Raw genomic sequence first — 23601 nt, 5'->3', positions numbered from 1 at the left:
CTTTTCTTTTTGCAGAGAAACAACTGGAAATAAACAAGTAATTTACAGACATTCTGGTGTGTCAGCGTTGTTGGACAGATGCAGGGTGTGTGTTTTTGTAAACATGCTAAGGTTTACGCAATACAGGCTGTTCTGACTACCTCAGGAGGGTACTATACGGTGCTTATAGTATAACTGCCATTATACCATAGTATTTTTCCATTGTACCAAACTTATACTGAAGCGTGAGGTCCAAACCATCCAACTGTGAGTCTTGTGTACCGTGATACCCCTAGTATGTGTAGCCATATATAGCTATAGCGAGAAGAGTGGGAGAGACAGAGAGCATAAGGGAGAAAGGCTGAGTGTAAGGCTGGTCTCTAAAGGGCCAGTGGAGAGCTGCTTAAGGATTCACTTTGCGGCAGGAGCCCTCCCCGATGCCAGGGCTTTTTTGACGAGGGCTTTGACAGGTGGGGCGCGATTGCAGTCCTAATCGGTGGAGTGATCTGCGCTGCAGATAGCAGTGCGGCGGAGGCAGAGGAAAGGATAAGGATGTGAGAAGAGAAAATGAAAGAAAGGGAGGAGAGGAAAAGGAAGAGAAGGACACCATTGCGTCTCATGGCGCGCTATGTGCTATGCTATCCATACACTCTGTCTATAACTCTCATATCTGAGTCATATCTGAGAAAAAATCTAAAAATGTTAGATTATCTGGCTAGCTCACATTACAAAAGTATCTGCAGATATCAATGCACAGCAGGACATGGCCATCAGGACAATTCTGTGAGAACGCTGACACCAGTTTTAATTTAATACTCCAAAAGTGAATTCTCTAATATGACCACATTAACATTTATGGTAGAGATGGACCGATCAGTGTTTTTGGAGCCATTACCGATCGCTGGTCGTCTAGTCACTTTGATCAGTTGATCGCTGATACTGATAAAGGGCAGGGTTGGATGCCACATTATCCTTTCCATGCAAACATTTTAAACCATGATGAACTCTAAGAAGCAGCTGCGAGAGCCTGTGGATTCCTGTATGGAACTCCACTGTGGAACTCAGACTGTGGTTGGCCTGCCCTGTTCTGATACTCAGTGTGCTGGGCTGAGGGATGCACTCTCAAGAGTGGTATCTGCTTCCCCCACGAGGCATCTACGTTTTACACATTTTATAAATATATTAGTCTGATACAGTGGCTGATTGGCAGCATTCAGCACTCATAGCAGATTTAAACACTGGCTTCAGTGGGTTTCTGCAGCCGTGAGTGAGGTCCATATTGCCAACTAGCGGTTAAAATGAGGAACTCGCAAAATATGGACCAGCTTTCAGGGTTGGCTGAATTATTGTCCGAGCGTGGATTGCACATTTGGGCTGAATATGGCCTGATATGACACATAGCCAATTGAACCTTCCATCTCTAATGTATGGCATTTGCTCAAAGCTTTTATCCAGAGGGACTTACATTTAAATCATATTACACAGGTAGGAGACTGTGGTGTTAGAAGTCTTGCCCAATAACTCTTTTCAGTGTATTGTGGGTGTACTTGCTCAGCCAGAGACTCACACCTTTTTAAACGCATTAAACTTATTATTTTATTTATATGTTATCATTATTCTACATTTGTACATGTTTTTGATTTTTTAGTGATGCCATTTTGCATTCAGATAAACCAGCTCAGTCTGCATGGCTGCGTTTAAGAAAGGGAAATGGGAAAAAAACTAAACTTCTCATTACTAAGCAGTTTTCTGGCATTTTTTTCCATCAAGTCAGCATTTTTTTTGGTTTGAGACAAACCTCTAATTACCGCCACTTTAATGGAGGGAATCCTGCTGACACTGGTAACTCCCTTAACACTGGAATATCGGCCAATGCTTACGACCAGTTGATACATTGGTCTGGCTTTAGTCCCCTATAGAAGAAAGAACACAAAGGGAGATTGTGAAAGCGAAGGAGAGACAAGGAGGCGGCGGGGGGGGGGGGGGGGGGGGGGGAGACATGATGAGACACACCAAGAGTGGCAAAGAGAAAGCAAAAAAGCCTCTCTCATGCTGCGGATTCTCTGAAGCCCTTTCATAATCACAGAAATGCTCAGTTATGATGATGAGGAAGCCATAATGATGCCTGGTTATTCCCAGTGCCATCTCGTATTCTGTCACATGTACAGAGAGGCTTCCCCATGGGCTGAGGCGGCATGAAACCAGGCCACAGCCACTGATGTCTTAATAACTGCTGTCCTTATCCGTACAGAGGAATTGGGCTGTAGCACTGGATTGCAGCATAATTCTCCAGTCTCCTTTGATCTACTGTCAAGTTGCCCGAGACAGGGACTCGGCTTTCTCCGGTTAATGGAGCCTTCCCTCGGTTATGCAAAAAGCAAGTGGGAAGACAAAGGGAAACGAAGAAATAAGGAAAGAGGGAGAGGGTGAGAGAGCAAAGGTAAAGACTCAACACGCATGAGCAACGTCTGAACCAAGCTTTCAGACCAAAACTATGCAAACCACTCTTGGACACTTTCAGCTTGAGTTGTGATATTGGTCAAAAAGGACGAAAAGCTGATCTGCCATTTTAGCTGTTGTCATGACAACACCAGAGTTCATGTTGCCAAATATTTAACAAGACGGTAATAAATAAAAGTAAATAATCAAAATTAAAAAAGTTATAATAACATTTTTATTAAGTGTCTCATATTTTAAAAGTGGTGATCAGAAAAAAGACTAAATAAATAATAACAGCTTAATGCTTCTTGTTGTACCCCAGAATAAAGAGTAAGCTTTGCTGCCTAAGTTGTAATATTAAAATTACTCGTTATTTTACATAAAATAACAAAGAAAATCCAACTTCCCAAAGTTATTGTAAATTGCAGAAATACATCAGATGTGTCATGCAAAGACCTTAAGAAAGCCGCTACGCGCTCACCCAGGCATAGGCCGTCGTTCTCCTCATGGCCGATGCTGCAGACACACCTTCCCAGAGGTACCAACCAGTCTCCGTCAGCACCGCAGTACAGCTTGGGTGTGTCACGCTCCTCCGCGTTCTCCACGCAAGCACCCCGCACCTCTACCAACGAAGACGAGTCCACTCGAGGCACTGTGTCCGGGAAGGCCGCCAGGTTCCGCAATGTGGACGGGCACTTCTTGTAGTAGACGCGAACAGACACTAGGGCGATACATGCACCCACATCCTGGAAGGCCAGGTAGAAGCCCTTCCGGGCCATTGGGCCCACCTCTCGGATCTCTGTGTTGAGCCTTAACACACGGTCACCGAGGTCCGTTTGCGTGAAGCTCTCATCAGCCGCGATGGTATCGATCTTGGCATAGTCGGCAGCATGGAATCGGGCGGCAGGCCCGTGCGGCTCTTCCGACTCGAGGTATAGAAGGTTGAAGGTCTCTTTGCACGTGCCCGACACCCAGGGGATGCTGTTGCAGTCACGCAGCGTGAAGCGCAGCTCCACATAGACCTTCTGCGCTGCCTGCCGAGAGATCCAGTTGGAGCGCAGCCAGTTGTTCTGGTTAGGCTCCATCACATGGCACACCTGGAAGGTGTGGATGGGCCGGTTCTGCTCGTCCATCTCCGTGATGGCGTCCCACTGCGGGCAGAGAGAAGAGAGGGATGAAGAAGAAGATAAACATCGCAGATAAAAGAGAGAGAATAGAGAGATGCCGAAAGAAGATAGCAGGACAGAGAAAAGTGGAGATAAAGAGAAGACAGATGAAGACAATGTTGGAGATAAGAGAAGAGAGAGAGAGAGCTAGGAAAATATAGTGAAAGAGAGAGCGGGCGTAGAATGAAGAACACAGAGTGGTACGTGATTCCTCCATGACCCTCACAGCAGTTTGACTTTGAAAAAGGTAGAACTGCACTTCAATGGAAATCCAATTCAGAAATGCAACTGAACGTCTCTTTAGCATCTCAGTGAAGATGTATGTATGTATTTTCAGCACCTTAAACCCATTCATCCCTCAGTTCTACATGAACCGGTTGATTCTTGGGATTCATTGTGATAGTTACAGCACAAACAGCACTGATAAAAAGTATAAGATCCATGAGAAACTTTTGGAGGTTCTTCAATTGTGGAGGTTCCTCAAAGCACCTTAAGAGGTTCCTCCACAGCTTCAAATGGAAGAACCTCCAGAAGTTCCTCAAGGATCTTATGCTTTTAACACTATACGGTCAAAAGTGTGAAAACCACTCATGCAATGTTTCTTCCAAAATGAAAGAGTTTAATGAAAGTAGTTGTCCCATTTTTTTTACTGTAGTAACTGTCTATATCCAGTAAGGATTTCGGAACCTTGCTGTGGGGATATGAGTGAGCATTCAGAGCAGTAGTGAGCTCATAGGAACCATTGTAGGATGATTAGTTCTGGATCACAATGCTTTCCCAAAGGTGTTGGATAGAGCTCCATCAGTGAACACAGTTCCTCTGTTCTACAGCCCAATGCTGGGAGGCTTTATACCCCCTAGCTGACACCTGGCAGTGGGCATGGTGACCTTCCTCTATAACGCCCTATTCTATTGCCAGTGCTTTTCTGTGATGATAATACACACGCCTCCCTCTGCAACCACCACACTTTATTGTGTATTCATGCTAGTATCTATAAATTGAATGATTCTTGGCTTATTGAGATGGTTACAGCATGTGCCGGAACCATATATAACCATATATACTGCATCCATATGATATACTGTCACCCGTAGATTCATATCCAATGCTTTAGTCAGTTTAGTCAGTGTTGATAAAGCACCAAATTAATACCTACAGATGGCAGCAGCCACTACATTTTATGTAGAATGCTTAAAAATAAAGATGCTACAAATAATCATGTTTGGTTCTGTGTGAAGAACCTTTCAACTGGTAAAGAACCTTATGCCACACACATTTCTTTTGCATACATGGTTCTTTATGAAACCAAAAGTGGTGTTTTTGAAGGCATCGCTCAGAGAACCCTTTGTAGCACCTTTATTTTTAGGAGTGTTTACCTTGCTTGCTCATTTTCTATGGTGGAGATAACAACAGTTCCTCCAGCTGTTATTTCAGAACTTGCTTTGAGCGTCAGTTATCATGATTACATTGCAATATCGCAATACAATTATAGTATGAAATAGTGCCGCATGCATTAAATCAGGCTCTGCAGTAGTTGCCAATTACCCAGGCCTAATGTATTGTTCCCTGAAATAAGATATAACTTCCCTCTGCCGTCCCGTTCTGACACCTTGGGACTGCTTACTATCATTTTCACAGGCCTTACATCATACGCTCACTTTACCGCGCCGCTCCGGGCACTTCGCTTATGTTGGGTAAGTGTGGCTTCATGAACATGGTGCGGAACATCCAGCTAATAGATTTACACAAGCTGCTGACTTTAGGAGGGTTTAAGAGTTTTAAGGGACAGGCCATGACACTGTGACTTTGCCACAACCACTTTTTCTTCTTTTAATTTCAGCTATTCCAGCTAGTTGCCTTTTACACAAGGGAAAGCTGCTCGGTTAAATCAACTCATGCTGGTTCATTTCCTGACTATTCTGGGGCAGCTGAAATGCCCTATGTATCAGTAGAAGTAAGTTGTAAAATTGCTGATGATCTTTTTTTAACATAAATGGAGCATTTTGCAGCAGTCACACTGTTACTGTAAAACTAACTGGAATTCAGTAGTGTATATTTTCAGTGTATGATGTGTTTGTATGGGAGCCAGCAATGATTAGACAATACACTAACACATTATATGGTATGGATGTTCATGAGAAAGAAGCTGGACTCAATATTGTCCTCCACAGCTTCAAACCTTCTTAAAATACTGTTGTGGACATTTTGAACAATATCTTGTGGGAAGCAGGAGGACTCTTCAAGAGGAACAGACCAGCTGTCACAGCTGGACAACTGGGAAAAGGCAATGTCGCACTTGAGGTTTCCGTCAATCCATCCAAAAAAAAAAAGAAAAAAAGAAAATGATAGACTACTGCTTACACCATGTTCTTTTCCACAGCTGGCATGGGACCTATATACTATGCTCATGACATTTTAAATGCATGTTTGAAATAATGGCATTGGTTTCCACCTCTGTAAAGCAAAACAGCTATGTATAGTTACTGTTGCTAGGGCTTAGCTGAGGGAGGAAGTTTTAAATTGACTTTAAACATTTACATTAAAACCATTAAAGCCACAGTAAACTTACAGTCATGTGTTTCCTCATTCCTCATCTCCAATGACAATCAAAATTGTGCAGTCTCTTTATAATAGCAAATGCTGTACTTTAACATCAACTGTGTCACAAACATTTGGACATATAGTGTAAGTATTATATACTATAAAATTGTCATTTTTTGGATGTTCTGTGTTTCTACTGCTATTGTGCTTCATTTGCTGTTATAAGCTTAACATGACACAATTACTCATTGGCTGGCAAATTGTGCACCCGAGTGTTTATTACCTTTTACAATGAGTTAAATGTCTTATGGTGACTTGGAAACTCAAAAATGCAGGTAGTTTTATGCATTTACTATATTTACTACATTTGTTTTCAAATGAGATTTATTAACCTGAAAACATCAGATTTAGGCACCTCAAATTAGGAACATCCATTTGTATTATTGTGTCTGCAGTCTCTGTCTCTCTTGCTATTTTTTCTCTCTCTCTCTCTCTCTCTCTCTCTCTTTATTTCTCTCTCACCCCCTTCCCCCCACACCCGTAATTAATTACCAGGGACGCACTTCATTAGCACAAGAGCTTCTACTCATTCACTTCTATTATTGCAATAATAAGCTAAGGCCTGTCTAATAGCCACTCGATCAAAAACTTGCCGTATCATACTCTTCATGGACCTTGACAGCTCTAGAAAAGAACAACTTTCTGAGAGTATGAGGAGAACCTAAATTTATTTTCATATTCATATAGGAATTCATATTCTGAAGTCCAGTTATTTGTACCACAGTGTTTAAAATGATCTCAAAATGAGGATGGTATTTTAAAATGTCTGAAATTTCTGCTCTGTGTGTATCTACTACATGACCAAATAGGCTCATTCCCCAATGTAAATTAAAGAGATCCAAAACCACAGGAAAAAAAATGTGACTTAGTTTGTCACCCTATGAGTAAACCGAACTCTGTATTTGATTCTTTTTCAGTTTAAAAAATAATGCAGAATGAGATAACACCACATATTATTGCACATTTTCTAATCTCGCTTTATCCTTACAATTAAAACAGCAGTTTTTGATACTGTGTGTTTAATACTGACACACAACAACGAGCTAAACAAATTGCAACCACCTGCCTAATATGCTAATGGTTATCTGCATGCCACCAAAACAGCTCTTGAGCTTTAAAAGTGCCCTGTGTCATCTGGCACCAAGACATTAGCATTGTTAGCCTGTTTTCTATAAGGACCGTACAGATTGGAGAGTGAACAATCTGTTTATGTAGTAAAACAGATTCATCTAATCCATGTGTTTGAAACTGGTCCATGTACCAGAAATTGACTTAACACACGTCCTGTGTCTCAGTTCACTTGTGCCACTTATGCATTGCGTCCTTACACTACATGGCATGTACCTGGATTTGAAGGGTGACAACATGACAGTAGATTAGCAGTTAGCCAATGTTAGCATGCTAAAGTTAGCCAGGCCTATACCACAACATGCTCAGTAACTATAGCTTTTTGAAATGCTTATGTGCGTATTAAAAAGGGTTAATGCAAATAACTGGTCCTGCAGATTTCTCCTTTTCAGCATGCGGAGAATTCGACACTTCCTCTCTTGAGAGGTCACCCAGGCCCTTGTTTAGTCTCTTGTCATTTCAAGACTGAATTACTGCAACTCCCTTCTGGCTGGTCTCTCTTTGCACACCATCAGGCCCCTGCAATTAATCCAGAATGCAGCAGCACGGGTCATCTTCAACAAGTTCATGTGACTCGTCCTCTGCTGCATTCTCTTTAATGGCTTCCTGTAGCTGCCTCTACTTGGGAAGTGTGGTGTAGTGTTAAGTACTGTGGTCTCCATACTGACCTTTGTATTTAGAAGCCTAGAGGTTTCTAGAAGTTGCTCTGGATAAGACTGCAAAATGCCTTAAATGTAATGTAAATGCTGTTGTGCAGAGTTATTGAAATACAACATCTACATCCAACTCAGTTTTGCAGCTGTGAAAAATCCCACGGATCTATATTGTTCTGTCTGAAAGGCTTATTTTTGTCACCATGTCCAGTTCAGGCAGACTGCTTTTGCTAACAAGAATTCAGTTGAAAAATGATTTTCCATATAAATGATAAAGGATGCTGCACGGAATTGCAATATTCCATACACCATCTTTTAGCATTTGCTATTGTGAACACACTACTTATGCTAAAGTGGCTAATAGACTACAGAAGTCCTCAATTTCATGATACATGCCTCTGTGTTCCCAAATCAAAACAGCTTTTTTTTTTTTTTCAGGAAGCCCCACAATGGACCTAATCCCAAATGCAAAACCTATTGAGACAGCTTCATTCAAACCGTGCTGTAATGCTAGATCATATTCTCATCCTTTTCCTTGCTCTCCAACTAGAATCTCGACACTACTGAAAGAAAAAAAAAAGAGGGAGCAAAGAGAAGGGCATGTAAGCGGCAGCGCTGCTCTAAATCTCATCCTGGAGGGCTAGAGGATGTATCGGTGAGCTTTGCGGTAGGGATAAGATATCAGAGAGCAGCTTAAGATGGGACACCCACTGATAAAAGTGGCTGAGATGGATGAACCCGAAATCACTCGCTACACATCACATTATGTTGGCTGGAGTCCAGAGAATGGAAGAGAGAGATGCAGTAGAGATCAGTGATAAAGGATCCGCCGAGGCAATGCATCTCGCCGCTTGGGTGCGAATGCATTCAGGACTTTTCAAAATAGGTTTCTGTGCGAGGAGCGGCAGACGTATCATTCACTTTTTTGATGGCTGTCATTATTTCTGTTGGAAAGAGAAAACACATGTACATGTTTTTTTTTTCTTCCATTTTTGTCTTTGTTTTACATGCACACACTTCTTAAGAAGTAATCTTTAATAAGCAAAATATTAGATAAACTACACTGATAAGCCATAACCTTTAAAACTCACACAGGTGACGTGTATTGATTACCTGGTTACAATGGCACCTGTCAAGAGGTGGAAGATGGCCAGCAAAAAAAAAAAGTCAGTTCTTAAGGCTAATGTGTTGAAATCAGAACAAATAGACAAAATAGATGACAGTGTGCACTGTGTGCAGTGGTCACTCTGCCAGATATCTGAAAACGGGTTGCTATGTGACCCAGGCCTCATGGCTGTGGCTTTGCCTGAGGCCTGGTCCACAGAAAGGAGCATCAAAAGCAGTGCTTGAGGAAAGGAAAGTCAGGGAAGTGAGCAGGTACCCGGGCCGGGCGGAAAGCCAGCCCTAGCCAAACTGCTTTACACATTCTGTTAAAAATAAAACTACGCTATGCTATGTGGATTCTGTGTGAGCTGTCACAGCACATCACTGTAAACCAGCCAAACAGAGCATAATTCATCAAATTATTCACAAAAATATAATTGTGTTTCATTCTGAGGCCAAATTGTACATTTTTCACCCCCAACCAAAATCATACACTTACTATTAAATGCATTTTATGGCACCTTTAAATAGAAAGCATGTGTAAGGAGTTCCACTTGAATATGAATTGAACATGACATATAAATGGGCTTTTACTGAATGATTTAGTCATCAATTTTCACACTCTTCACAGCCTTTGACTATACTGGCCACTTGTTTGAACATGCTTTTGACCCATTTGGCCCCCAATAAGTCTACTGAATGGGCACTTCTGGTTCCGAACACTGTGTCAACACAATCGCTCAATACTGTTATCTATTTTTCCACTATAGATTTGTGTTTGCCAGGCTTGGCCGAGGGCGCTAATCTTCAAAGCTGTGATATATATTTTTTTCCTCTCAAAGAGCACAAGTACAGCTCTCTCTCTGCTGGGAGCAGCATAATAGAACTGACTCAGTCGAAAGAAAAGATCTACTGTCAGGGGAAGGAGGGCACATCAATTGCAAATTAGCCTAGGGTAAATGAAAATACAATTAAGGTTGAGTGCGAATTTAATTATTGTTTAATTATTAAATACACATTAACCTTGGGTAATGAAAGTGCTCCACGAAAGAGATACACTGGCACTGTCCTTTTGACTCGATAATTGATTAATTGACTTCTCGCTTCTTCAGGTGACATCTATGAAATCCATTAGTTGCAATGCAGCCACTGACAGTTAACACAGCGTGGGCAATGTTTTTGAGCGTTATTGAGCTGATCTGAAGATAGTGGACAGACATAATGTTCATACTGTACTGCTGTGTTTTTAGTGTTTGTCATGACATACTGTCATTTCTAAGCTTATAAGGTTTGATGATTAGAGTGCCATAGAGTGAGAATCCATCTCAGAGTGACAAAACAAAGTCTCATTTTGATTATACCTTCGAGATTAGCCCAAAGAAAATGAAAAATGTCTAATTTAGCTGTGGGTAGAGTCAGACATATCCCTTCAGGTCATCTCTCGCTTAATCTCCTCTTTGTCTTATTCCTTTTTCATTATCTTCCAACATTTTACATCCCACACTCCGATATGAATTGTTCTTCTACTATGACTTAATGTTCACAGAAAAAGGAAAAAAAAAAAACAGAAACTGTAAATCTAGTGTGAGAACAATAGATATGGAGAGAGAGATAGAGAGAAAGAGACAGACAGACTCCAGGGGTCTTATAGAGTTACTATGGTACAATTGAACAATTGTGGTATAACACAAAAAAAGCAAAGCAAAAAAAAGGCCTGAGGTCAGATTGCTGCTCCATATCTGATCACCTTGACTGTGAGCAGTCGTTTCACAGGTGTGTTACTAGGAAATATAAAGCAACAGTGGACTTTGGCACAGAACGATTTGCAAGATTTCCTGTGCCAGCAACAACCATGCTCACAAGACATTTAGGGATTCTTGGACTAGTGTACATGGTGGTATGGACATGGCAAGTTTGCCTCCCAAATTTGACTCAAACTCACAAGGAAGGGAGGACGCTGTTCTGCCGGTTTCTGTTAGCAGGCAATTTTGCTTTTCACCAATCAAAACAAATGGCCCAGTCCAGTTTTAAGGTGTTTTGCTGTGTTCCTCAGAGCCAAACCTCTAAACAACAACCACCATCTCTGGGTTTTTATACATTTCTAGTCAAGCAAATGCTAAGATCCACATGGATCCAGGCTATCCAAAGGGTAGAGGGTCCAAATTTTATGTTTGAGTTCTGTCGAGTTGTGCTACTTAGGCAGCTGTGCGCAAGCACACAACCACATTATTTTCATGTCTTTGTGTTTTCCATGATAAATCTGTTTTTCTTGGGTGTATTATACAATCTTAGCTTACTTTTCTTATTTGCGTCAAAAGTATGAAATAGCAAATCACCCCAATTACCTTATCTTATCCTGCTTACACTTCTGCTGGTGCTTTTAGTCTAGCAAAATATCCCTTCTGCTGTTTAAGCAAGGCAGCTTTACCTATGAAATAACACTATGGTAGCACTTCTAACATTCATGTCTGCAGCCGTCACTTGACGTTTGTAAGACTGCTTCGGGTTCATGATTCATGCTCAGGGGTGGTGGGTCAATGAGAAAGTTAGCTATCTTTAGCATCTGACCATGACTTTGTGTCTCTGCTACCCGATGGTAGGTTAATCCGTTCATTAGCATTACAATGCAGGACAGAAAAATACTTGTTTGTTTTCACACTGGTGTGTGGAGTTAGAATCAAGCCATGATAATTTGATTTAAATGAAAAAACATGAAGGGAATTTTTCATAGTTTCTAAAGATGCTATTTAATCTGATACTGAATCTTGTGTGATATATGGTCAGTTTTGGAAATTCAAATATTCAATAGAATCAAAAGAGAAATGTCCTTGAGACAACATGTAAAACACCCAGCAGGCTAACCAGATGTGATTGTACGGGCTTTGGCGATATTTCCTCATAACGACATCAAAGTGTGAAAAGGGTCCATTTGAACAGCAGCTTGGTGCATAATGCATTCTGGGATAGTTGTCTGTGCCGAGTCCTCACAAGTCACCTTCTGATGCATCCTAAATAACATGGGCAGATCAAAAACACATCGGAGCATTTGGACTGTACTTGGCTAGATAGGAACTTTTGAATGGAACAGTACTTGGGCTGCAACAGATAATGTTACACACATCAACAAGAACACAAGTACAGACAAGATTGAGAATTGGCCATTACTAATTTAGGTGCATGGGAACTTGTCGAACCCATTTCTGTGTAAAATGTGTGCTTGTAAAATTTGTTTCTGCATTATGTTATATAACAATAATACATTTAATAATAACATAATATGTTATATAATAAATAATAAATTTATATACCTATAGGCCATACTTGGTCTGTGGTCTGTATGACCGAACAGCATTGTCCCGTACCAGTTTGAAAGATTTTCTATGCGCGAGACAAAGACGCTGCCATCTACTACTTTGCCGAAGACACAATAATGCATGGCAACAAAAGGCATTAAGCATTCCCTCTTAAAGAACAGGGGAAAAAAGGAACAGGTTGGTGATTTGGAGGGAAAACGCAGGGATCACTATTACTGCACTTAGCTTTTCAATGACCCACTCTTTTGTCATGTGTCAGTGACACAAAAAGACCTCTGCTGAAGAGAGCTGATCGTTGCAGAGAGAGAACGAGGGAAGTCATTGCATTCTGTTATGTCTCTTTACGAGGTTTTTCCCATCATTGGCAAGCGAAGTCATTATTTTCAAGTCCAGCTATTGAAGAAGACAGATGGGGAATGGTCGTTTTGGTGTTTGAGTAAAACACAATAGGTTCCGCAAATGTTGCATTATCGTGGACATCTATCATTGTGGCCAATTTGATTTGTGTAGTTTGCGAGAGCAAACCAATGAATCATTCAATATTCAGCGCGCTGCATGACAAAGCTTTTCTGGCTTTTTTTGAGCAAGGTGGAGAAAAAAAAAATCATACAACAAGAGTCAAGGACGATTGGGCATGCAAATGAGAAGCAACAGCGATTTGTCACTTGCTGTGTTCCATGAGCTGATAGTGATGTATTGAGCTCAGAGTGTGTTCTCATGCTCAGCTCCAGTTTGAGAAGTTTCAAAAGCAACATTGGTCTTTTCACACTAAAAGGACACACTCTACACAGATAATGTTGAAAGTACAGATGGCAGATCAGTGCGGGTTGATATCAACAGAAAATGTTGGATCGGATACTAGAGGGAAAAATTGGAATAAAGGGATGAATTCTATCCAGTCCAGTAATTAATGTTTATAGTACCGTTAGACACTCACCTATGTGAATGGCTTTAATTACACACACACACACACACACACACACACACACACACACATATATATATATATATATATATATGTAAGATTTCCACAAAAGAAAAAGTGGTGCATTCTGCAGAGGTCATTGAACATTCCATTGAGGAACAATTTGCTGCCATCTGCAGGGATGCAGTAAGCCAGATGTTCATATTTCTAGAAACATGGATGCTGAGTGCTCACAGCTGAAGTTCAGACATGCGTGTTTGTGTACAACAAAAGGTTAGCTTAGCTAAATAATGCAAAATTGCTCATAACACTACAAAGCACTGACAACTGAGAACACCATTGCAACAGTAATAGCAACATTCACATGTCTGATGCCACTGTTGGACACATTACTGTCTGTGTTAATTGTGTTATAAGGCATGGAACATCTTTAAAACTGATTTTCTGTTTAGAAAATATGAAACAACATCTCAATTTGTTCTATATAAAAATGTTTGTTTGGCACAGTTTTACTGTTGCCAATTTCCATCCACTAGGTACGTCTTCCCCTTGTACACAAAGCTAATATATAAAACCAGTGAATCTTATCATTTTTGAACTGCCGGTAGCTAATTCAGTATCATTGGACACCTTCAGATGCTTAAAGGAGAACACTAACTGAAGGTCAGGATGAGAACTGCCAATTCTGTTACATCAGCTAGCACCTTACTGAACGAAAGGGAATAACCCAGAGAGAGAGGCCAATTAAGGGAGCACCCTTAGACTTTGTTAGGAAATCAGTAAGTTAGGATCCAACGTGAGTTGGGTTGACATTAGGCTACAACATTAGAGAGATGTTGAAATATTGCTGAAAATCACAGTCATATATCCTTCAAAAACCAACATTGGACTCCAACGTTGGGGAGATGCAAATTTTGGTTACTACCATGACTCAAAACCAACAACATATCAATGTTGTACAAAACAACGCAAGAATTTAACGTTAACATTCTAAAGTTGGCATAAGACGTTGTCCTGAACTTTGGTCACCCAACATTACGGCCTACTTTCAACCATGTGTGAACGTCTATTGACGTTGGTGGCCAGTTGTATGTCGTGTGGTGCTTTCCCTTAGCATAGTGAAAAACAATGAAACAAAAAAGAGGCTAGAAGATAGTTTTTCAGCTCATCTAGAAGCCAGCCTTCATGCATTCATTCACTAATTTAGCATTCTGTCTAAAGCTTACATCTTGTGTCTTAAATGCTCTCTTAGCATCACTTGACCAACCATCTACCCACAGAGGCTTGTGGAAACAAACACTGCAACTAGACAATCGCTAGCATACTGTTTTGAAAGGGTCTTGCAATGAAGGAGAGGAATGAGGAATATTCAGCTGTTTAACATTACTTGCTGAGATGTGCTTTCAGAAAGGCATCTGTGGAAAATGCTCCCAACTTGGCCTAAAAGAAACCTGCAGATTACAAAATCAATTGAGCCAGGCATACGGAGCATCACTCACTTTTATAACAGTTCTGTAAGTGCGTAAACGCAGGCAGCTCTGACAAGTCTACGGCTATTTACAATGGTAAGAAGATTCATTCCAATATAACTGGGGCTTTTTGGCTCTTATTGATAGGGCTTCTGCTGGGCTGTGTATTGAGGCAGCACAATTAATTCAACTTGTATATTTAATTGCCAGAGCGATAGCCCCTGCTCTGTAAAATGCAATGGCTTCCATTTAGTTGTGTGTCTACTACATCAAAACAAAGTGTGGCTAGTTGTAAACAGCAAATGTAAACTGTGTTGAATCTAATAAAGGGATAGTTGAACACTCCTTTACACAGTTTTCTATCTGCTTAAAATGCATGAAGTGTGTGATTTTAAAGTAAGAAACAGTTAACTCCAATAGGATTCCATGGACCATAGAACAGCTTCCAGTTTCAGCATTGTATCTTTGTAGCAAACTGCATCATGTTTGAACCCTGTATCTGCTCTGTTCACTAAGTAAATCATTTTGGATGGATAGACCAATAGAAATTACAAAATTACTTGGAATAAACTTATTTTAAATTAACTTCTACTCAAAGCTAAGACCATTTTCACCATTTCTGAGATACATGAAAGCTCTAGCAAGAGTTTTACCAGGAGACTCTAATGTAGCATCACCGTTCTTCAGCCAAGCCTCCACCTGTGTTAAAAGTCATCTAATTACATTCTTTTTTGCTATTTTTAAGAAGCAATGTCACGTCTCTCCCTCTTTTCCACCCCCACCAGTTTTGCCCCGTCAGCTGCCAGAGGGTAGGCTCCGCACCCTGCCTCTAAGTTCGGCTTAGAGAGTCCTGATGGTGTAACGATATTTATGTTGAATATGTTAGAGATGTGTACACCAATATGTACTCTGCACATAACCTCAGCATAACATTTCTGCCATCAAATTGAGAACATGGTGATTTAAGATATTGTAAAGAAACATAGCTACGTATTTCATGCAAATAACATGCAAATCCTTCTAATCCAAAATCTTGTTTTGTCTATACATAATGCACTGCTGCTTTAAAATACATCATAATGAGCAACTGACATCATTTGAGCCTCTGGCACAGCCAGGAACAAAAAAGGGCATGTTTACATGTTGCCTTTTTATGTTCGACAAGATCTGTCAAGCCACCCCATCACACAAATCAGATAGGGAACACTGTTTTTAATGAACCTTGTTGATACAACCAATGCAATGAAAATTATATTTTAAATGGATTAGTATGTGTGCTATGTCAGGAACTTGACCACATCATAGATGTTATATAGTGAAAATGAAAAATATTGCTGAAAATCACAGTCATATATCCTTCAAAAACCAACATTGGGCTCCAACATTAGGGAGATGCAAAAAATTGGTTACTTAACACCATGACTCAAAACCAACAACATATCAATGTGTAACAACGCTAGAATTTAACGTTAACATTATAAAGTTGGCATTAGACGTTGTCCTGAATTTTGGTCACACAACATTACGGCCTACTTCCAACCAGGTGTGAACGTCTATTGACGTTGGTTGCCAGTTGTGTACTTTGATGTCGTATGGTGCTTTCCCTTAGTCTCTCATGTATAAAAAAAGTGATACAAATAATAGGAATTTCATGCCTGAGGTTTTCAAAATATATGTCATGTCAGGTGCCTTGAAAAAGTGTTCACTCTTGGTGAAAATATTGGAATGTGTTGCAAACGGCACCCTGTTATTTAAGTTACTCAATCGCAGTCAAAACACATTTTCATCCCTCATGATCGTCCTCGTAATAATTATGCAGCCTTACAATGTGTGCTATGTGTGTGAATGGAGGACTACGCTATTCCGGCTGAGCTTACAAAATGTAAATGGAAATGTGCTTTGATCCAATGGGGCTGTGGCTTTGCCGTGTGAATTAAAAGCAGTGCTCTCTGATGAAAATCAATAAAGATCAAGTCAACGTTACAAAGCTCCAGCTGGCATTAGGGGAGAATTCCATCACAGACAGGGTGACTGACACAGAGGCCGAAGGGATGGCTTATTAGAAGCACTGGACCTTGTGACGGCCATTCTTCACCTATATTGACCAAGTGTATCACGTTTCAACCATGAATCTATACCATCTAAAAGACTCAAAAAGCACACGGGGGGATTGCATTCTCCATGCTGTGAAGTGCATCTTTAGGACAGCGCAACGCCAGGCGGTGAAAGCAGAAGCAGCCGAGTTGGTGATCCGGAGGAGATGGCGCAGGCAATAGAGGAAGTGATTTACTGCGTTGTGATGATGGAAAAGGGTCTCTTTGAGAAAATGGGGGTCCACTAGACCAAGGTTACATTACCTGTCTGCCTGTCGATGTCTCGAACCACCTCACCTCATCAAGCGAATAGCGCTGCTACTGCTGCTGCTGCTAGCGAAGGGTATTCAGCTTGTGTTCGGATAAAAGTCTACGGTCTACAGCGAGGCATACCTGTCACATCTAAATATGACTGCTCTTGAAACAGCACATATAAATCATTCACGTCCCAGCACACTGCTCCCTTTGAAAGATTAAGAGAGAGAAAGATAGAGAGCGGGAGAGATGGTGGAAGAGAGAGACGGACAGGCCTTTCAAAAAAAAGGTCAAACTTTCAAACGGTCAGTGGAGAGCAAGAGATCATTAATCACTGTTTGATGGACACCAACTCTCGGTTTCTCTCTCGCTAACTGCAGCGGCGCTAACCTTCTGAATTGCTGGGTTATTTTTTAAATGCTGCTAATTTAGAACAAGTCAACCTTGCTGGGTTGTCAGCGCACACACACTATCTTTGGACTGATGGGAATTACCAAACGGGATGTGAGTGGACAGATGTCCTTCACTTTATAAAAGAAAAATGCCACACAGCTACAATAGGTTAACTTTCACTGACACAGTAAAGTCGAAGTGATTAATTTAACACCTACTGAGTGCAGCTGAGCCCACTGTAAGTCTTCAGTAGCATTACTGGTCTCAGTTCAGGGGCCAGATTCACAAAAGTGTCTAAAAGGTGGTGATTTTTTTAGCAAAAAATACTTTTTTTACTTGTTTTTTTTCGGCCTTCAGAAACAATTATAAGAAAATGCTAATTCCAAGAAATTGCTATTCTTAAAAAAGTTTTTAAACTTGGTCTCCTCACACTTCAGAGGTTCAGAAGGTCAGCCTCTAAAATGATCAGTATAAATAGCAAAATTACTAGAATGTGTTACCATCATTCCATTTATAAATGCAATAAAAGGGGAAAACATCCAAGGGCGTGAATACTTTTTATAGGCAATGTACTGTGGCCTATGGGCCAATAGGTTTATGTTTACAATAGAATATGGTTCTATAGGACTAGACAAGCTGTGTGTGTGCAATTGCACATCTGTGTCAGCAATGGTTGCAACTTAAAGTAGCTGAAGGAGTGTTCACAAACATTTATATATGTAGTGTATTTATAAATAGCAGAAATGGTTCAATACCACAGCATTAGTTATTTTTAGAACTAACTGGTTGTGAATTTGAAGTTTTAAAGAACGGTGGAGTTTTTCATGACGCAGTTGAACAATAAATGGTTTGCACATTCCTGTAATGGCTCCATCAGGAAATGCAAAGAAATATTTCAACCACAAGGCAATGTGCTCTAGAACACTGCAAGCTGTGGTCGGTTATCCATAGCAGTAATAATTATCCATAAATATCCATAACAGTAATAAATATCCATAAGTATCCATAACAGTAATAATTATCCATAAGTATCCATAACAGCAATAATTACTCATTTTCACTTTTCCAACAGAAGTATTTCCACTTGCCAGCCTGTATCCGTCTATTCTGTACATTCTGTATGTCTGTACATTCTGTTTACACATTGTAATCTGATCATCATGTGTCCTGGGCATGTTTACACCAGGTGGAATGCAAACTTTATTTGATCACTGAAAAAGCATGTTAATGCAAGGTGTAAACAGCCTCATAGAGACTTGTATAAACTGCAGAGGCGCTCACACGTCTTGTCTTTGTTACTGCCGCAGATGCTACGTATATAAAGTTGCGTAATGCCTCCTTAATTGCAATTTTATTGCATTTTCATTGCAACTTCCTCTTGGCATCTCTGCTCAACAAAGTTTATGGCTTCTGATTTAGCTGCTTGGAAAGTTCATTTAACATGCAATGTATAGTCTCTTCTCGCATGTGCCGCGCTGGGATGTTTGCCTCTGCATTAAAACACAGGAACCCCAAATACGGTGTGTGAGAAATCACTGAAGCTCCGTGACACATTTAGTAATTACAGAGCCGCCTCAGAGGGACACACAGAGGAGGGGAGCCAGGAGAATAGTCAACAAAACAGCACAAACAAACCTGCTGCAGAATCCAGAGACACAGAGAAAGAGAGAGAGAGAACGAAAGGGAGGAAGAGAGGAAGGAAGAGAAAGAGAGAAATATACCCGAAGGACATGTCTGTGTCAGTGTAAACAAAACACACTCTCGTCCTCCTTTACTAGAAAACAAATTAAATGGCAGGAGAAGTCTCCCAAGGCTAGAGAAGGTGTGTGTGTTCCATCTGGCTAAAAAAAAAAAAAGAACACAGGCTTTGATTAACATGACATAGCCTGACCTGACAGAAAAAAAAGAAAGAGTGCAAGAGCGAGAGACATTAAGCAAGAAAGAGAGAGAGAGAGAGAGATACTACCTAGTGAGAGCAGGTAGCATTACATGCAGGATATTATGGCATGAATTATTGATTCGATCGGAGAGGTGTGTGCTGGCTTGTTATTGCAGCACAAATGAAAACTCATGTGGTGTTACCGTGGAAATCAGCCCTGCCTTCACAACATGGGTTCCAGAGAAGGAGCTGAACCAATAAGAAGATGTGCACAGCAGGTCCTGTGGGAAATCACCCCCACTAGTGCATAGTAGGTCATTTTACACCCGCTCTAATACAAAAACTCCCTCGGCTATAGTCTTGCCATTCGAACTGCTTTTTAGTGCGAGGCCAGGCTGGAAGCCAGCTGTTTCCAGCAGTTTTCCACACAGCGATTAAAAGTGGTCCCAGACACCAATATCTACGATATTATGATGTTATGGTATTTTCATTCCTTTAATTGTTACCAAATAGTTATCAATATTATAGCCAATAAGTACAACAGAATTAATTTTTAGATCAAATGGAGCAGGACTGGAGTGGATAACACCATTATCTATTAACATAGGCAGGCTAACTGTAATGCTACTGCTATACAAAAAGTACATGCTATGCCAATAAGACAACACGCTGCACACATACACATATAAACAATTTTGCCCCCCGATCCGATCAGCTGATACTGATCCAATCTTTGTGTTTGTATATACAATCCAGCCCCACAGTTTAGATAAGATGAGCTGCTGATTAATACTGAAGTAAATCCCTTTATTTTTAGTATCAGTTTCTATAATGAGACATTCTGGACTGATTTAGTTTAGTTTATATCTCATAAACCAGTCTGACCCTCCTCTCTGATCAATCAGCTCCCCGCTCCTTTACAACACTGCAGCCTAGTCACTTCCTGTGTGTGTAGTGGTACACACTCTGGACTGATGTCTGTTGTTGTTGGTCTACTGGTGTGAAATAACTGGTTTATAGTGGGTGAATGTGCTGTGATATGGGTTTCTATAGCGTGTGTATTATTAGCATTAGTGTTAGCCTCCACTCGGTTCTGAATGGGCTCTTCAGGGATGGTTTAAAAAGAAAGAGAAAGGAGAGCGGTTCTCCCGCTGGTAAAACAGAGCGTTTCAGTGAGAGTTTTATAATGGTTCAGATATTATGGTCTGTTTTCATGTTTCACTGTAAAATGGTTTCACACTGCAGACTCTCACTCTTTTATTTACCTTCTGAGAGTGTTTTTACTGCTGTCGGCTGGGCAGTAATGTGCATTAATGGGACCTTGAGGACAAAGGAAGGCGCTGGGAAACACTGTTCTTAAAATACATGATGCCCAGTTCATTACAATATGCCTGTGTTGGTCCCAATCTCAATTCACTGGACATCCCTACTAATGTTACAGTCACGCCCATGTAAAGTTCATTATATAGTAATATCACTATCTTCCAATATCAGTAACTTCAGTCTGATGAGTCAGTGCAGAGTTCAGCATCTAACACACCTACTAAACATAAAGAACTAGTCCAACATTGCTCCAAAGTGCTATATATCTGTCAGATAATAATAAAGTTGGTAAAAACAACGTGCAGCTAGGTGCAATGGAAAATGCTGGAAAATATGACACAGAATTGACTACCCATACACTTATCTACAAAAGGTTTCCACCAATGCTTTGAACTTTTCATTCAAGCAAAATAATGGTAATGGTTTGAAATGGTCTTGTTCAATCACAAGCAAAAAACGGTTCAACAAAATCAAGCTTACTGGGAATAGGCCATTTTTGACTTCATGACATAATGTGAATCTGACAGCAGGACCAATAGAAAAGATAAAAATAAAAAAAAAAAGATTGAAAATAAAATATTTTGGCAGTAACTTCTATTAAAGTTAATGGTTTTTTTTTTCATTTTTGAGGTACATGATTTTTGTGTGACAGCAAATAATGTTACCTCAAACTAGGGCTTTACAATATGTAGTTTCAGCATTGTCATCGCACAGATGGGCGTGCAATGTCACAAGGCAAATGAAATCATACACATCGTGCTACAACTTGCTTGATAGAAAAGGACACTGTTGTCACACTACATGCTGGGTCATTGACTTCTGGAAAAATCTGGTGAGAGTTCTGTATTTTTTAATAATCACAATATATATTGCAGAACAACAAAACATCACAATGTCATGTACAGCCCTACCTCAAACCATGTTATGGGTCACACTTCCTGTTTCTCCCTCTGTTAGTATGAACCCCCAGAATTCCACTACCCAGACACCCATGTGACATTTAGTCTTATGCAAATGTTAGGACAAATAAACCACCACACATTTCAGACAACTGCTTAGAGAAAGCCAAGTTTGATGAATGTTATAAGACAAGTTTTTAAGAATCAGAGAATTTAGAATTGATAGAAATCTGAATCAGTTGACAGTTCTTTGCACTTTGCAAAGCCTTTGCAATGCTTAGGGTGTCCAACTTTGCACAGGCCACATTGATCATTTAGATTCAAATAGTTATATATATATATATATATATATATATATATATATATATATATATATATATATATTGATATAAATAGTATATATATATATATATATATATATATATAGTTATATAAGATAACTCAGCACTAGTATTTGCTGAAAATATTGTGTTTGATGTTTATTGTTTAGCTACAGAGGATAAGTTTACTACTTTTCAATTAAACACAAAAGTATGTCATTTGGCCAAGGACTCGTAAGGCTGGATGTGTCAAACGATGGGAATTCATGGAAACTGTTAAAGTTTCACTAATGAGTTGATTAGAGTGTGTATGAACAGAACATCGGGGTCGAGGGCTAGGCCTAGCAGAGTCCCTAACACCCTTAAAATCAGAACTAAGGCATTCCACTACTACAAACTCTATGAGCAAGTCTGTCCATTCAGACTGAGTTTTGGTCAAAGGTTTTCACAGGTCCACGGTTCAAAATCACTTTAGATGCTGGGGCTGCTAGGGCCAACCCTTCAAAGATTTCTTTTATAGTGTTCAAGGCACAAAATGACTTTATTCTTTCAGACGGAGGCTTGCTGAAATTATAGGAGAGCGCCAGTGAAACATTTCCTTTCAGTATGGAGGCAGTCAAAATGGAGAGAAAAGCATATGCGAAGATGGCCTGAGCACTGTACTATTAATTACCCCTTAAAAAGCCCTCTGCATACATCTTGAATTATGAATAGTGTTAACTCAGTCTGATTAAATTTTATTATAACACGCTTCACTGTTACAGAGATTAATGCTGCATGGATCAAGCAGAAATATAATGTTTGACAATGAACATAAATGGCTATAAATTTATACAGAGGAGCTTTGAGTGAATTAATTTTCTGATTAATTATGAAGGAACAGATCAAACGTAAAGAAATGTGTGCTTTAGCCATTGAATGGATAGCCCTTTAATTTCAGCTGGACCTCATGACTCACTGGTCAGGAACTTTTAGCCCAACAAAGCTGCTTTTGGATCAGGTTTTTTCAGTAGGTGCTATAATTATTACTAAGACTATGGAAGGGTGCGATATAATCGTAGCATCTGTCTGGCTTCCTCATGGGCAGATAAGCTATCCAGAACTCAGGCAGCATTTAGCGTGCCATGCTTTTTTCACAAGAGACTCTTTGATGTTTCATGATGAAACAAATTTTCAAAATGGCAGAGAAAATAACTGAGCATTAATGCTCTAGAGAAAATGCAGTGAAGCACTGAAGAATGGAGCTGCTAAATTCCACTTTAAAGAATGGCTAAGTATCAGAACTCAATGTGCCAGCTTTCCTGGAGGCAGATTACACCTGGAGCCGGGCTAAAAGCGGCGTTCAGCAGAGAATTACCGTTCACCCTGTACTTCAAATTCACAACTTGGCTCAACCACCCCAAAAAGTCTAACGCTGTGTTTGAAAGTTCACTCATTATTTTGTTCACTGTTGACTCCAAGAAAAGTAATTCTGCTTTGAATTTGCATGATTGAAATATGTCATTTGCACATGTATAAAAATAACATCACTGTCATGCAAAAACCTTGTATCTCGATTTTTTCCACTGAAAGTTAAGATGTTCAGACCATGCTGTCAGCATATGATAATATGGGAGGAGACTGTATGCAAGAGAATTTTGGCTTTTGGCTTCTGATGAGTG

At 40.1% G+C, this 23601-nt stretch overlaps 1 protein-coding gene across 1 annotated transcript in view; it reads right to left on the bottom strand.

Annotated features, from left to right (window-relative positions):
- epha6 (eph receptor A6) overlaps window positions 1-23601 on the bottom strand; it is a 168254-nt gene that overhangs the window by 121792 nt on the left and 22861 nt on the right. Inside the window, exon 3 of the mRNA XM_072657652.1 lies at window positions 2900-3569. Coding sequence (XP_072513753.1) covers window positions 2900-3569 — 670 coding nt within the window. The remainder of the gene's footprint in view (window positions 1-2899; window positions 3570-23601) is intronic.

The sequence above is a fragment of the Salminus brasiliensis genome, chromosome 15 (genome assembly GCF_030463535.1).
Source record: "Salminus brasiliensis chromosome 15, fSalBra1.hap2, whole genome shotgun sequence".
NCBI lineage: Eukaryota > Metazoa > Chordata > Actinopteri > Characiformes > Bryconidae > Salminus > Salminus brasiliensis.
Note: the sequence above shows the minus strand (reverse complement) of the source record. Positions and strands in the feature narration are given on the sequence as shown.